The 12,808-nt window shown below is 49.5% G+C and overlaps 3 protein-coding genes across 3 annotated transcripts; all 3 read right to left on the bottom strand.

Moving 5' to 3' along the window:
* Positions 1 to 409: 409 nt before the first annotated feature.
* On the bottom strand, positions 410 to 1,633 carry T310_3628 (cytochrome cd1-nitrite reductase-like, C-terminal heme d1; the record flags this gene model as incomplete). Its single annotated transcript, XM_013473456.1, has 1 exon — positions 410 to 1,633. One exon carries the CDS (start codon positions 1,631 to 1,633, stop codon positions 410 to 412), a length of 1,224 nt encoding a protein of 407 aa, XP_013328910.1.
* Positions 1,634 to 5,852: 4,219 nt separating this feature from the next.
* On the bottom strand, positions 5,853 to 7,729 carry T310_3627 (MFS lactose permease; the record flags this gene model as incomplete). Its single annotated transcript, XM_013473455.1, has 6 exons — positions 5,853 to 6,125; positions 6,175 to 6,599; positions 6,650 to 6,872; positions 6,927 to 7,276; positions 7,329 to 7,542; positions 7,595 to 7,729. 6 exons carry the CDS (start codon positions 7,727 to 7,729, stop codon positions 5,853 to 5,855), a joined length of 1,620 nt encoding a protein of 539 aa, XP_013328909.1.
* A 1,727-nt stretch (positions 7,730 to 9,456) lies between these two features.
* Positions 9,457 to 10,701, bottom strand: T310_3626 (Cellulase; the record flags this gene model as incomplete). Its single annotated transcript, XM_013473454.1, has 1 exon — positions 9,457 to 10,701. One exon carries the CDS (start codon positions 10,699 to 10,701, stop codon positions 9,457 to 9,459), a length of 1,245 nt encoding a protein of 414 aa, XP_013328908.1.
* Positions 10,702 to 12,808: the final 2,107 nt, after the last annotated feature.

The following is a 12,808-nucleotide window of genomic DNA, read 5'->3' as shown; positions in this document are numbered from 1 at the left end:
GGAATATCCCGTCGGAAAGAGGAGGATCCGCAAAGACAGGTTCTCGAAGTCACTGTTGAAGGAAACAAATTCTTTTTTTTGGCTGATTGTTTACTCAAAGAGGTGTGTTAATAGTATGTAGCTAGTCTTCAAAGGACACCCGTTGTATGTATATACATATCCACAGTATGCGTGTGCTGAACTGCCCAATACTGAAGTTGGCATAACCCTAATTTAGGGTTGTAGGATATCCATCATGCTCACGTGGTTTGTACAGTATATCGCTATATTCTCTAAGTTAGGGGAATAGATGTCTAGCTACATGTGTTTATTTTCCGCTCAGCTGAAGGTTATCGATTCTATCTATATATCTGCAGCCACATCATAACAATATTGACTGATCGACGTGGTATTGCCACGGTAACACTAGTTACACAGCGCACATCGCTAGGAGAAAACTTGCAACCGCCGCAATTCCACTCAGGCAGGCAGCTGGCCGGTTAGCCCTGCCAGTATTCGTCTGTTTCGCTGCCCCTGACTGCGTCGCTGTTGCAGTTCCGTTCCCAGATTGACTGCCGCCGGTGGAATTGGCTGCAGGACTGTACACTGCAATGCCATCCTTTGCGAGCGGCACAATCACCTGGTTTGTCTTTGGGTCAACGGCGACAGAATGCGCAGTCACATTATCCGTCGTCAGCGTCTGGAGGAGCGTGTTGCTCCTCGCATCGACGATGCCCAGCTGCGGCGTCGGTGTGCCGGACTTGCTACCCCCAGCTAGATTTTGGTACGCAGAGGCATAGTACAGCATCGCAGCGGGATCGTACGCCACCTGGTCGATACCCGACAGACCCGAGATGTTGGCAATGATCCTGCCCGTCGCGACGTCGATCACCGGGCTGAACGCCGTGCCGTACGTGAGGATCTGGTCCTGGCTGCACCCGACAAAGAGGTTCTGCCCCGGGCCGAACACGATGCCTGCGGGGATGCATTCCGGCAGTGGCAGCACCCTGCTGATCGTCAGACTCGTCACGTCGATCTCGGCGATCTCGCCGCCCGGGTTGGCCCCCGTGCTGGGCACGGAGATGTAGAACCGGCCGCTGGCGGGATTCCACGCGGGCTGCTCGAGGCCAGAGGCGTTGTTGAAGACGATGCGACCCAGCACTGATCGCTCTGTCGCTGAAATGACAGTTACAAAGGGAGGGACTTCATTTGGGTTCGTCACCACGGCCGTATTGGTTTGCGGATCGTAGGCAAACTCATCCGCGCGGGTCGTCGCGTTGGTCGAGATGTTGGCCACGATTCTGTTTTCAGACAGATCGACGACTCGAACGAGTCCGTCTGCGTCACCCACGTACAGTTCGTTGCGGTCAGGCAAGACGACGAGGCCGTCGGGGCCGGAGGTGGCAGAGTCAGGCTTGTTGTTGCGGATGGACAGGCCCTTGAAGCCGGTGATCGGGGCTTTCTCCTCGTTAGTAGCTATGTCGATGACATGGACAGCGCTGTTGGTGCGGTCTGCGAGGTAGTAGGTGTCGTTGTAGACGGTGCTCTGGTCGACGCTCGTTGCGTTTTTCGGCGTCCAGGGGAGCGTGGCTGCCAGCTCATAGGAGAGCGCGCTGGCGGTGGCGACGAAGGAGAACAACAGATGGACCTTCATCTTCATAAAGCAGGTTTGCTACGATCATGTCAAGACTCTTCAGTTTCCAGCATACTTGGATATCCTAGGGTTTTTTGTATGTTGATACTCCATCGTAACCATTCCATCTTCATAACGCAACAGGTCTGTCAACGACAGTCCGTGCTCCTGCGCACGGCCATCTTGCCTGACACTGTTCTGCTGAACGGAATAGGATACACAGGCCTTACCCCGCGTACGTTGACTAGAATGGCAGGTTCGAAGTTATACTTTCGAACTGTACAGTATAGATTTATTCCTCACGCCAATGGAATGCTCATTCAGTGGCACGCTCGGAAAACCTCCGAGAAAGATAGCGAGATAATGTCATGTTAGTTTTGAGTCAAGTATTGTTGGATGAACATTATTTTCGATTAAGTAGACTTACCCCAACATCTACAATATCAGCAAGCAAATGCATGATATTATTCCTACTGAATCCTCCGACCTTCGGCGTTTCTGCTACAAAGACTTAGGGTTAGTACAAGCGGAGAGAGGCTTAAGCAATCAATCATTGGAGAAAAGAAGACACTATGACCGCGCTACCTGCCGCGTGAGAGAAACAAGAAAATGATGTTTGTTCGAATCGGCCTCTCCGAAAGCTTATCATCAATACATGTCCTAAAGTTCACAGCACAGACCCCTACGGCAATGCTTGTCGACGGAGGAAATACTTCCTTACTCGTCTCTCCACATGTCGATCGATTGTTAGTTACCCCGCACAAACAGTCTTGGCTCCGAGGCAGTTAATAAGATGGCATGCAGAGAGTTGCACAGACAATTAGATCATAACGTCTCCAGGTGATTACTCCTCAAGTTAAGCATTCATATCGCGAATTGGACAGCTGCTCATATGTAGCTAGCTAGCAGCCAGTCTTAAGTCACGGTTTGTAAACAAACTATATACATGTATACATGTATATAAAAAACGAACTAATCGAACACGACATTAGTAAGAAATACCATCTGTCGGCCACTGTCAAGACATTGATTCATTCGTGCCGTCTCTCTATTTCATGCTACTGGCTAACACATTCAAAGGACGAAGTATTGTCAGTGTCAGTGTCAGTGCGGGGTACTATTCCGGGGGATACGAAAAAGCAAAAAAGAAAAAGGCACCCCTCTTACTTACATATATCCATGATGTCAAATTAAACTCTCAATGCAAGATCAAACATCCGAGAATCGGAGGAATCACTGAAGAAGAAAAGGGGGGAAAGAATTACGCCAATACAGCCACTCCCGCTCCTACGAGACTGACTGACAAGGTCCAGAGGAGTAGAGTATCTAACCCCCAATCTCATCTCCCCATGAAGCCCGGCAGAAGATGGGAAATACACGATGGATAGTGGGGGAACCCTATTACATGATTTCCATCCCTTGCCAGTCGTACTCACTATGACTCAATCCATGGCGGGAGAGATTCCCCGTTTTGTTGTCGATATCGTCGCCCTCCTCATGGAATATTACCAATGCAGGAATAACTTCAGCAAGATACATACAATTCCGGCCATAAGGAAGATCTATTCTCAGCATTGAGGAGGAGTAATGAACGATAACCCGTATAGTATACAGTGCAGAACTGAACGACTGGCCTAGCCCTAGCCCTAAGCGCGACAAGCAAGAGCTGAACGACAACATCATTCCCACCCATTGCTGCATATAGAAGGGGCGAAAAATAGTCTCCATAATCTGCCTGCGCAGTTCGAGGAGCAGCTGAGTCATGGTAGGAGCTCCGTTCTCGATCGAAAATAAGAGAATCGTGCTTCCAGATCGAGGAGCAGCTTCGTTAAAGCCATATTCCCGTTTTTCACTGCATGGTAAATGTGTTCCCATCTATAATATCTCGAGCTCGCTGTAATACTTTTTCGAAGAAAAAAAGAACTTGGCTGTAGCTGTACGTGGCTTTATATACGATGAGCGTCCATTTCCTTTCGCTTTCCGCATCCACATCATCCACTTTCTTCGCCAAAATATAAGCCATATGGCTATTTCCACTTTCTCTGGCTTTCTGGAGTGCCCTGAGGAGCATCATACCCGATCCACCGAAAATCAGTGCCAAAGGTTTGTAAAATGCAGGTAATTTCTCCGTCTCAACCACCAGATCTTTTGTAGATATCCAAAGAAGAATCCTTTCAAAGTCATCACTTTGGCTCAGGTCGTGGAGCGTATGCAGGCCCTTCCAGACAGTCTTCCTCAAGTCCTAGAACCTGTCTTTGCCGTAGTCACGCAAGCGTCTTGAAAGCCCACCGAGATGCGTCAGAAGAAAACTTGTATCCAATCCAACCTCGACCGTTACTCGGTGACTGATGGGTAGACACGTCTTTTCTCCCGACTTGCTGGAAGAAATCCTTTAGTCTTGGCTTCTTTCTCCCTCATGTCGATTAAAAATGCTAAAAATGGTTCAATAAGGCAAGTAGAAGATGCAGTAAAAAAAAAACGAAATTTAAAAAAAACGTACAACAGCTGGGATTCGCTGGTGGTCACCCACCCAACTACTAACCAGCCGGCGTGCGGCTTAAGTACGGCTGAGCGGACGGGAAGCCCTGTTTTCCGCACCCTATGGTCGTACGTGCTAAATATATGCGAGGGAACAGTTTATGAGGAGGACATTCTGGAAAAAAAAGAACCAGAACTCTTGGCATAAAGGCGACACTGTATTATAGTCTTCAGTCTAAAATAGACCAGTAATAATTGGAATGCTTCACTGGGCAAGGTGTGATGGCGCTGGTTGGACTGTCACGTAGGCGGTGTGGTAGGCGGTCGAGAGTTTGACCGGCAGTATGCCTCTTATATCAAACCCCGCGAAGACCTTTCACTCTTTCTTTCTTCCCTCCCCAGCCTAGTCTCTTAGTGAATTACTACCTCAGAGCTCTAGATAGGCGATGAGAATGAGTTGGTCACAAAAGGTACCCTTTAAATACTGGAGTGGTCGTATTTCCGAGATTCACGAGGCCTTTAATGCGTCGAAGCCGCGGGGGATTTCTAGCTGGTGGATCGACCGGCGAAACCCAGTTCAGTGGGAGACCTTTTGGATCGCACTGAGTGCTCTTGTGTTGACACTTGTCTTTGGCTTGTTACAGTCGATCACGGGGATTCTGCAAGTCGATGTAGCGTACCATCCCCCGGCATGATTTGATGAGTTCAGAGGTAGACTTGACTCACTTGGTCGTGGTACGATGTTTACCTGCAGGCCCAGTGCAGAATACAAGTTCATGTACTCGTAAAATTGAGGTAGAAACAGCCAAATGAACGAAACCATGGAGCTTGGAGGGAAACGATGCAGACAGTTGGAGAGGACGCTGTCATGGCATTCTTTTTGAGAACAGAAGGCAAGATGGAAGGTACGGACCTTCCAATTCAGTCGATAATAATCGCCATCGATTATGTAGTCACGTGTAGGAAAGGAGGCCACAGACCGAGCAGCTGCATCAATCCTAAACCAGGGTTATTCCACCTTGGAATTTGAAATGAGATGAATGCTCGTCACGACACCTCCGTCAATGCCCTTGGCTATATAGCTTGGAGGACCTGCGACCGCTCTGGCAGCTGCGAACCTGCGGGCGGTAAGAAGAGCGAGACACAATCAAGACTCTGCAGCTCCAGGAGCAGGTTCCAGAAAGACATTCGTCCATCTTGGTGCGTAAAATACGGCATTAGCCATATACAAAGCATTGAAGAGGCTAATATAGCAACAAAACAGAAAACAACCACGCTGCCATGGCCTATCTGGCCTCGATCGTTCAGCTCTCATCTCACCTTCCACCATATCCACACCATCGACAATCCAGTCTACCTCGCAGCTATTCTCCGGCCCGTGAGTGCCCTCTCTCAACTTTCTCTGCCCTGGCTCCGTCTACATGTACAGCCGTGCGCAGAATGTCAAAGACGCGGCAATGTCTGGCGTATACCGCTTCCGGGCCGTCAGAACCAGTCTTCTTCTTCAAACAAACGATCCTGATTGCGCTGTTGCATACTCTCGCCAACGGAAGGAATCGAAAGGAATATATTGAGGTTTTGATGACGTTGGCTCAACTCAACGCAATTCTTCTGAGAAATAGACCAAGAGAGATTCCTCGAGAACAGTCGAGAAATTATTACAAATGAGTAGCGAACGAACATTCCAGCTCCCAAACAATCCATCGGTCACGCCACCATTCGACAGCATCTTCTGAGTCGACCAGATGATAAGCTTCCTCATCTATGGCTCCTCTTTCCGCAGCACCTCAGTAACCTGGCCTCCATGCACCACAATCTCCGTCTTCTTGAGCGACGCCTTGACAGGGTTCTTGGACCGGAAGATCTCGGTCAATTCCTCCAGAGTCCGCTTGCTCGTCTCCACAAAGAGGAAGTAGATGATCAGCACCTCAAAGATGTCCCAGAAGATGAACAGGAAGTAGTACTTCCACCCCGCGCCCGTGAAGGCGATTCCAGTGACGAAGGTGTTGTAGAAAGAGGCGATGTTGACGAAGAACTATGAAAACTTAGCATCGACAGGGTCAGCAGAGATAAGATCGACTTACGTTGTTCATTCCCATCCCCTTCGCACGAGACTCGTACCGGAGACACTCGACCGGATACATCGCTTGGTTCGGAGTCCAGGACGCCGAGTAGACAAACCCAAAGATGAAGATCATGGCGATTTGCGCGCGCGCCACTACGCCGCTCTTGGCCACCGGTCCGTCCGGTGTGTTGACGACATTGGTGGCGTTCAAGGAGATGACGATGATAAACAGGACCACAATCAGACTCGTCGCGGTCAGAAGCTGGGGTCGGCGGCCGACTCGGTCCGTCAGCAACGCACCCGTAACAGCCCCGATGAGCGAAACGACGTTCTGAAGTCCCTGCAGAAGCAGCTGCGTATTCAGGCTCGTCACACCGGCAGCCTGCAGCATCTGGGGATAGTAGTACGACACGGGGCCGTTGCCTGTCCATTGACCAAAGAAGGCTACATAATTCGTCAGTCACAGGTCTAGTTATTCGGAAACGTCGTCCTACCCATAAACAGCACCAGCATGGAGCGATACCGCGTCTCGCGGGTGTTGAAAAGCTCACGGTAGTCCCACCACCGTTTGTCGGACCCGGTCTTGGAAATGTCATCTAGCATTTCTCGGAACTCGAGCTGCACAATGGGCGAGTCTCGATCGCCTTCACCGTGGTACTCAGCCAACACCTTCAGGGCTTCTTCGTGCTTGTCTCGCGATATGAGCCAGCGAGGGGACTGTTTCGTCAGTAACGTTTGAGACGTCGGAAGAAGCATGTATACTATACATACCTCAGGAAGGGTAAAGCAGAACAGAAGCACCAAGCCGGAAAAAACCATCTGCAGCCAAATCGGGATCCGCCAGCTCTGTGTGCCCTGAATTTGGGCCGTCCTCCACGGAATAAACGTCCCTGGAACACCGCCTCCGAACCACAGGACGTTGTACAGTCCCGTCATGGCCCCTCGATAGGCTGGATGGGCCATCTCCGAGACATAGGCCGGTCCTGCCGTCGCCGAAGTCGCAACCCCGAAGCCGAGCAAGAAACGGCCGCCCATGAATGCGCCGAGATTGTGGCAGGTCGCCTGCACGATGGTCCCGACAATGATGAAGAGTGCCCCGAGCGCCATTCCCACGCGACGTCCTAACTCGTCAGTATGTACAGTACAGACAAACTGATGACAAGGGCAGCCTACCGCGGAAATCGGTAAAGGGACCGGCAAAGAACGAGCCGACGATGTTGCCAATGGTGTAGATGGCGTACACGATACCCGTCGACGGCGTTCCTGCCTTGGGATCGAAGCCAAAGTAGGCCCGATACTGGGGGTAGCTGTTGATCGAGCCCATCAGGGAGCCGTCATAACCGTTGATGCAGGAATTCAGCGTGGCTATGGCGAGGGCCCAGTACAGCTGGGCAGTCTCGTCAGTTTGGCACCGAAACGAACAGGAATCGAGGACCTACCTTGAACATGCGCCGGGTCAGCAGCTTCGGCTTCTGCCGGTACGTGGCATCGGCGAGGGCCGCATTAGGCACGCCTCGAACTTGGGTGTCGTCCCTCTCCACATGGGCTGCAGCGGGTGTCTCTTTCTCCGTCATGATGAACAAGCTGGACGTCAAGTCTCACCGTGGACTTCGACAGAGTAGGACACTCGCGGAAGGATGTCAGACCCATCCTGGAGGGTGAGACGGTCTTGATATAGAGCAGACATGCAGTGCCGCCATGATGCCCTACTGTACACATTGGCTCACCGAGGCAGCATCCCAACATTGGCAACCCCTTAGTCCGAAGACAGGCGTCAAGAACCATCCCCTGTCGGTTATATTAATCTGTGGTGTCATTCTTGCACCCTGCAGCTTCCCCAGCTTCAATTAGGCTAAAATAGGCTAAAATCTGGGGTTAGCTCCGGGTCAGAGCGGCAGTCGGTCGATGGTCTAGACGCGGCTGGCTACGGTCGCTGGTAGTACTACCATGATGGAGAACGGAGACTGGATGCGATGCGATGTCCAATTCGGAATGGCTTCATGGTCGTAGCAATGCTGCGGGGTGACAGATCTCAACAATGGGACAAGTACAAGCTGTGGGGATCGTGGGAGGACAGACAACCGTGAGAAAACAAGCGACAGAAGCGAGCTCACGTGTGGCTGTCTTGGCCCTGCACGCCCTCGCTGAGGCGCCTACCAATTTCCTGATTGGAAGCATTTCTGACTGCCGATAAATTAATTCCAACCATTCCCTGGAAAACGATCTCTGTTGGCAGAGCTGCTAAATTAACGTCTTAGCTGCCTTTCTCTGACGAGTTGCGGGGCTGCGTCTTTGGGACGACACTCCGCGAAGGCGATCGGCCACGTTCGACACCCTGGAGTCATCCAGACGGCAATGTTATTGGGGATAGAGTACTGCCAAGGCCTTAGTGAGTTCTTGTCGATATATCAAGCTTTGGAGTGGCATCGATTAGTGCTGAGCTCACCTGCCAACCACGTGTTTGAACAGCTGCGAGCTGACAGCTCTGTTGAGGGTGATGCATTCTTTCGCTGCCAGGTCGACTGCTAAGCTTTTGACAAGATCACCAACATGATTTCTGCGATCTGACTCGCTTTGTGTCTGTTTCGCTGGGATTGATTATTGCTCGAAATTCAGGGGAGCAACAACATACAGATCAATAACAACGTCCGCGGAATGTCGGCTTCGAGGTTCTAGTGAATAGATATCTTGACTCAGGAACTGGTATTTAGGATGCTTTGTTTGATTTTGCTTTTTTTTAAGGGTAGAAACCAACAGTTACGGTTGACAGCGCTTAGAGGAATGAATCCGATATGGTGCAATGTTCCTGACTGTACTCGACAACAATCCAGGTTCATGCTGCTCGCTATTGCATGATTCATGCAGATGATTAGAATATCGTGTAACCAGGAGGAAGAATTAATTGCGCAGATTAATTCCAGAGAGGTCATCAAGCAGCCAGAAGCCTCCTAGATATTGACATGGGCTGTGTTTCTAGTCTTCGTTGTTCGTTGCCTCCTCTGGCCCCTTTTCATCTTTCTCCGCGGTGATTCCGGCCTCCTTGTGTATCTTACAGTCGAAAAGGCAATTATTAGAAAGTACTGAGTGTCGGGTAACCCTGGACTTGAAGTCGTAAGACCTGAGCCAGACGGTCAAGTGACCGGCTGACCATGTGATCTCTATTGTCAAGAACGGCCAACTGTCGAATTATTTTCATTTCTGTCTGCAAGTCAAGAATCTTCGTGGATAGCTATTCTCAACATCTACCTGCCTTTTCGACTTTTCACAAGCCAACTCCCCAAATCATGCTGTCTAGCGACTCTTACGACTGGAACGTCGACCCGATATCCCCCCATCTGATGTTCGAGAAGGTCACCGCGGTGTCAGGATGCTGCGCTTCAATAGTCGCTGGGTTCCCCTCGGTGCTGTTGCAGGGCCCAGCATTCCCGCTGTCGAGCCAGTTCATGAACTGACCAGGATCATTCCAGATGCTGAACACCAGCACCATCCCCCGACCCAGCGCCTCGCCCATCTCCTTCAGGCCGCCAAGCGGCTCGAAATAGGAATCCACCGTGGAACAGAACGAGTCCGTGATTGACGAGACAGAGTCGCTAGGCGAAGGCCCGATCACGTTGCCGTCTTGGACGTACAGACGACGGATCTCCGTCAGAGTCCCCGTCGTGGTGTTGTCGTTGGTGAGAAACTGCGTTACCACGGTGAAGGGCCTGGACGTGTCGACCGTCTTCCCGGGTCCGTAGTAGTTGTGGTCTCCCAGCGCGTACGGGTTGTATCCGCATCCCGGCTTGTCGCAGACGCCGTTGGAGCCGCACTCAGCGCCAGAACAGGCATAGATGCTGGTGACGCTGCACGGGTGCGGAGTCAACGCGGTGGCAAGGGCATTCGCTTCCCAGATGTCCATCTCGTTGCAGCAAGCGCCGAGCGAGCCGGTGTTGACCGTGCCGTTGATGAAGGGCTGGACGCCGCATTGCGCATCACAGTATCCAGAGCCATACTGTGCCCCCGCCGGGTTGAGGCTGTTTCGGCCGCCCGATGCGTCCATCTCGGAGAGATACAAGGCGCCGTTCATCCCGCAGACCAGTTTCGAGACGTCCACGTCAAAGCTCAGCTCCTGGCCGAGGAGCTGGAGCATGCTGTAATTCCCGTCCTCGTCGTCGCTGGCCAGGAGATAGACCCGCGGCGAGGCGGTGACGACCTGGTCGCCGTTCGTGACGTACTGATTGAGAGTCAGGGCATCGCCGTCTGTGTGAACTCCCGAGCTGGTGTAGTTGGCCCCCTCGACGACGCAGTTTTTGGAACATTCCTCTTCGTTGGGACAGAGGCTCTGGTTCAGCCCGCCAGAAACCACGCACGAGACGTCGCTGTTTCCAACTTCATGGATCGGATGCGACAGGTACTCCAACACGACGGAGGTATTCTGCTGGACACAGCCGCCCTCGGTCGTGCATTTCCATGTCGGGAGCTTGGGATGGACCTCGGGGATAGTGCCAATCTGCTGTGCCGTGACAGTGGCAAGGGGGACCAAGATCAGCGCAAGAATTCGATCCATGGCTGCAAGCGTTGAGAAGTCGAGGTATGAGACACCCCCGTATTTCCCTCCATGGGAGTGGGATATTTATGTACGACATCATGCAGAGGCGGAGCATCGCGCAGAGGCGGAGAATAGGCTAATTAATTCAATAGTGGGACATCGGGATATCGCCTTTGAAAACTGCAGTTGCAGATGCGGGGTGGGCTGGGGTAAAGTTAGTTCCTGCATATTAATTAAGGAACGGTCTAGTTAGCAGCTGCTGATCAATGTGTTTAGTTTCTGCCAGATCCGATACTACGCGTATGGAGGAGTATCGGATCCTGATGCTACCTAGGTAGCATCGGAGAAACCCCTCTTTCTTAGTACTACTCCGTTCCTCAGGTGGCATTGTGGGCTCAGCCTGCTGGATGTAGACAGTAATAAAACACCGTCTGTTCGATATCACTTAGAAACCGGGTTCCAGTTCGGAGTAGCCAGAAAACAGTCCTTGGAAACAGAAGGCAGTACTATCATGATTAAGTTAGCTATGCTTTAGACTGTCCAGCCCTAGAGATATGCGCATACACACTTTCCTATACAAATAGATATACAACAGTACAACATCTACAAGGACATATATATCATATCCAAGCCTCATCTCCAGAAAAACAAAATACAAAAACGGTCCTAATAACAATTTCAAGTTCGTATATCCATATATCCATACGGAGTAAATTGGAAATCATTGCCCTAATCTTTTCAATGGCAACAAAAAAAAAGCGTAGACGTTACAAGCACAATGACTTCTTCCACACACACACATACACACGGTTAAGGTAATTCGGTTCTTTGCATGGCATCTCAAGTGATGAGAAGAGCATGGAATGTTGACTGAAAGATGGCAGTCTACACTAACTAATATTTTAATAGTAACTAACTGACCTAGGTGCATCTGCTATAACCTGTAGTATAGGGAAATGCAGTGCAATGCAATCAAATGCAATGAAACATTGCTTTATGTAATGTTGCTTGTTTATAACTATTTTATTTATAGGGCTAGGGGGGAAAAAAACGACAACACTGGCACCAATATTGTGATCCCAGAATCCTTTCAATTTCAAAAATAGAAATAGAAAATCCAAGAAAGACCTTTCGGATAGATAAATAGAAAACAAAAGTCAGGCACGCTCGAAGCTGCTATAAAGAAATAAATAATTAACATAATTAACTAATATGGCAGCCACAGAACAAAAACTCGAAACAAGTCTATCCATAAATAGAAAGTAAAAGAGCCATACATATTGAACCACATAAAACGCTTAGCTTAATGTAATCTCAGTGATTGATTTCAGTTACAAGATTGGGGGATCCTAACCATATTAACATTTAGGAGACAAAACAGGCCATATACAGATGTACTGTACAGACACGATAAATAAATGAGCTTTCAAAGAAAATAAAAAGGTAATAGATAATCGCCATAATTGTTGTGTTAGACTCAAGTATTCTCGGTTGGACCTCTGGAACTGCCAGTTTGTTCAACTTTGGTGTAATAAAATAATGGTAATTCATTCGTAACTTGATTTGAACAAAAATTGGTAGATGAGGGTTTATTACTATTCTAGTAAATCATGTTTCTGATAATGAATATAGTTTTTTTTAATATAGAATTATCGTAAATAGGAGTAGCAGAAAAAGTATACCTAATATTACCTTAAAATGTACTGACTATAGACAAGATTCATTTCTGAGATAGCCACGCTCACTCCTAGCGCATAACAAACACTATTAAGCGTATGCAAAATTTGGTGCAGTTTTGGCACCCCAAAACCTCAAAAAATTGCAACTTTTGTATCGGAAGCCCTCCAAACCACCAAAATACTGATTTTTCTCACCAAATCCCATCGATTTTTTACTGAATTTGTCATATCTGAGGTTTTTCTGACTTTCTAATTAGGAAATTATAGCCTATATTCAAACCGATATCGAGATGTCTGCGAATCGCGCTCCTGCCGCCATACCCTACGACCTTCGCAAGAAGCACATTCCTCGCATCCCATCCCCAGCCCCGAACCAGGATCCCGCTGGCAATTATACTCCGATGGCCGCTGCAAGGAAGATAAGAAAAATGAGGCAAAAGAAGGCG

Source organism: Rasamsonia emersonii (genome assembly GCF_000968595.1).
Source record: "Rasamsonia emersonii CBS 393.64 chromosome Unknown ctg1118621760074, whole genome shotgun sequence".
In the NCBI taxonomy this organism is placed as follows: Eukaryota; Fungi; Ascomycota; class Eurotiomycetes; order Eurotiales; family Trichocomaceae; genus Rasamsonia; species Rasamsonia emersonii.
Note: the sequence above shows the minus strand (reverse complement) of the source record. Positions and strands in the feature narration are given on the sequence as shown.